At 35.1% G+C, this 3,276-nt stretch overlaps 1 protein-coding gene across 1 annotated transcript in view; it reads left to right on the top strand.

Moving 5' to 3' along the window:
- Window positions 1–3,276, top strand: part of LOC106876258 (uncharacterized) — a 103,153-nt gene that overhangs the window by 55,722 nt on the left and 44,155 nt on the right. Inside the window, exon 9 of the mRNA XM_052972586.1 lies at window positions 965–1,055. Within this exon, the coding sequence (XP_052828546.1) occupies window positions 965–1,055 (91 nt within the window). The remainder of the gene's footprint in view (window positions 1–964; window positions 1,056–3,276) is intronic.

The following is a 3,276-nucleotide window of genomic DNA, read 5'->3' as shown; positions in this document are numbered from 1 at the left end:
AATAATACCGGTGTTATTTAATCTGTTTGTAATTTTTTTGTACATGGTGTTTTGGGGTTCGAAGATGGTCTGATTTTGATGTAACACGTGTGTTTACGATCGCTGTTCGGGTAGTGGAGGTATCAAGTTAAAATACATCATTATATTTGGAAAAATAGGAATAAATTTCAATGAGTATTACTTACTCGGATATAGTCCAACCCTTTGTCAGCTATTTTTTGGCTCCATGCGATGTATTTATTTCCGATGTTTTTGGATAAGTTTCGGAGCAGTGATTTATCGTACTCACATGTTAAACTTCCCCGGTGTCTTCTTTATTATTATTATTATTATTATTATTATTATTATTATTATTATTATTATTAACTTTTCGTTCACTCAATATCCTGTTGCTGTTCTTTCGATATTGTATTTCTATATATCGAGCTGCATGCGGCACATTTAAGAATCAATTACCTTTATTCTGGTTTTCTGTACGATTAAGAAATATCGTATCCAATATCTTTGAACAACAATTTAAACTTTTTTTTTCCAGTTATCCTAAGTTGAAGACAATGACAATTTTACTGCAATTCCAAATTCTCTGAAGTTCGTATATTTTAGGTCCTTTTATTCAACCCTATTTTCCTTTTTACTGAGAATAATATCTCGGAATGAATGCTCCAACGTCTATTTGATTTTATTATCAAATCTCATAATACTTCTATATGGTTGTTTTTAAGGACGTGTTCTGTTTGTAGGGCCACCATTTTCCAACATTTTCAAATCCAAATTCTTTACAGATTGTCCTATTGTAGCATCTTTGTCATGTCTCCACCGTGTGATGACGCATCTTTGTTAATCTCAACGCCATAAATGCAGTAAACTTGTAAATGATTCGTTGGAAAACTGCAAGCAAATACGCCAATTGCAATATAGAATTAAATATTTCGGTACTAAAACCTAAGATGATGGTTCATTCCAGATTACGTTTTACAATGATGAAGGCAAGATTATACAGAGCTTTGCGCATGAGGAAAAAATTACACACCAAATATTTATACATCCACAGTATCGTAAGTATAGTTTATATTATTTACTTATCAATATCCTTTTCTACTCGAAATTTTGGGGAAGGGGGCCAGTCGATTAGATCGACCCCAGTACGCAACTAATACATAATTTATCGACCCCGAAAGGATGAAAGGCAAAGTCGACCTCGGCAGAATTTGAACTTAGAACGTAAAGACAAACGAAATACCACTAAGCATTTTGCCCGGCGGGCTAACGTTTCTGCCAGCTTGCTGCCTTATTTACTTATCAATATCATTATGTATATAGTTTCTGTATTTTTGATACTATTTTCAATAAGATTATTTTTACTGAATTAACCCAATTTCCTGCACTTGTTCAGTCGATATACCTCCGTGAACAGTGTTTCAATGATCATTCCACATATACAATTGTTTCTACTTGCTGGAACTGGAGCAAGGCATAGCAGTGAGATTGATGCCATTAATGCTGCTCTTGAAAATTTGTAAATTAACAACTACAAGAACGATACTAGCAGGGCATTACAGTGGAAATGGGCGTAGAGATTAATGCGGGAACTGAGGACACACACACACACACACACACACACATACACACACACTGTATGGGCTAGTTTTTCAAGATGTTTACGGCGTTCAAGCAACACATCCAAGTTATGTTGAATGTGTTAATTTAAACTTTGTTGCAAAGGCTGCTTCTGTCGCTAATTTATACATAGCCCACCAGCTTTTTGCAGAGGCGCATGGCTTAGTGGTTAGGGTGTTGCACCCATGATCATAAAATTGTAGTTTCAATTCCTTGACCGAGCGATGCGTTGTGTTCTTGAGCAAAACTCGTCATTTTACGTTGCTCCAGCTCACTCAGCTGGTAAAAATGAGTAATCCTGTCACAAACCGGTGTCCCGTCCAGGAAGGAACATATATACACCAGAGAAACTGGAAAACCGGCCCTATATTCTCCACAATAATGTAGACTAACCCCCATTTCCAGCCAGCTTTTTGTGACATCATTACCTGTTTCGCCAGTGTTAAGCTCTATCGGTTTGATTGATTTTCGATCTGGCATTTGGTGTTTGGCTGTCACTGATGAATCGAAATTTTTGATGAAATCACGTGATACAACAGTACGATCCACTAGCAGTGACGAATTTTTAGCAAATAGCTGACCTGTATGACCTGTAGATTTCACGAATGCACTTGATGCCGTCACTATTAAACTAACGAATCAATGTTGTTGATTGCAAATCGGTCGATCTTTATATATAAAATAGCTTAACCGGAAAACAGAAGATATCAAGTGTGAGAGCAGAAGTGACAGAACAGAGTGCGGGCGCAATCACATATTCAAGTCAGGTGATATTCACTATCAGGTGTTATTCACAATCAGTCTTGTCGATGTAATAGTCATCTACACAAGCAACTCGAAACTGGTAAATGTAAAAACACATAATAGCACTCATTCACTAGATTTATCTTCCTTTCTTTCTGAGATGAAGATAAAGAAGCATTGGTTATAGAACATCAAATTTGGGTCAACGAGTTTATATACAACACCACCCCTCAAACATTTAATCATATATAAAAAAAACACCATGGTCTACAAACACATAGAAAATAATACATATACATAAAATCACAGAAGAAAAAATATATAATCGTGTAAAATACAAATAGAACGGCCTATCAAAAAATTAAATATAAACGGCTAGAAATTCAAAATCTACCAAAAAACCTAATAGACAAATATAAAATATAAAACGTATTCGGGCAAGACAAGTGAAAATTACATAAGAAAATACAATTATCTGTAAACTAGTTTCGAAATTAATATTTTCTTGCTGAAAATATCTGTTTCTCATCAGTACAGACCGTTGAATACATACAATTTACAGAATCGCATCCTAGTTGTACCCCACGAGTGGAGCACGTGTTCACGGTTCTGTTAAATTACACTTATGGTAAGATTCAAAAGTCTTCGTTTTTGCGCGCTAAATCCGGAAATATCTCTGCAGAAAAAGGTTTCCGCATCGAATATGTTATGGTTAATTAAATTTTAAAAATAGGGTAAAAAATTGGATATTAATTAATGTCAATTTAATACCAGGGAACAAGCACATTAAAAGAATCAAGGAGATTCAGAAAAAATATCTGAGATCTCAAAGAATACGTTTTTGTTTCTTCGCTAAATTTCCATGAAAGGGCTAAGGTGTAGGTGCAGGAGGTGGTCAAACTCTGTTTAAGGAGT

Source organism: Octopus bimaculoides, chromosome 14 (assembly GCF_001194135.2).
Source record: "Octopus bimaculoides isolate UCB-OBI-ISO-001 chromosome 14, ASM119413v2, whole genome shotgun sequence".
NCBI lineage: Eukaryota > Metazoa > Mollusca > Cephalopoda > Octopoda > Octopodidae > Octopus > Octopus bimaculoides.
The sequence above is the reverse complement of the archived record's forward strand: the minus strand, read 5'-3'. Positions and strand labels throughout refer to the sequence as shown.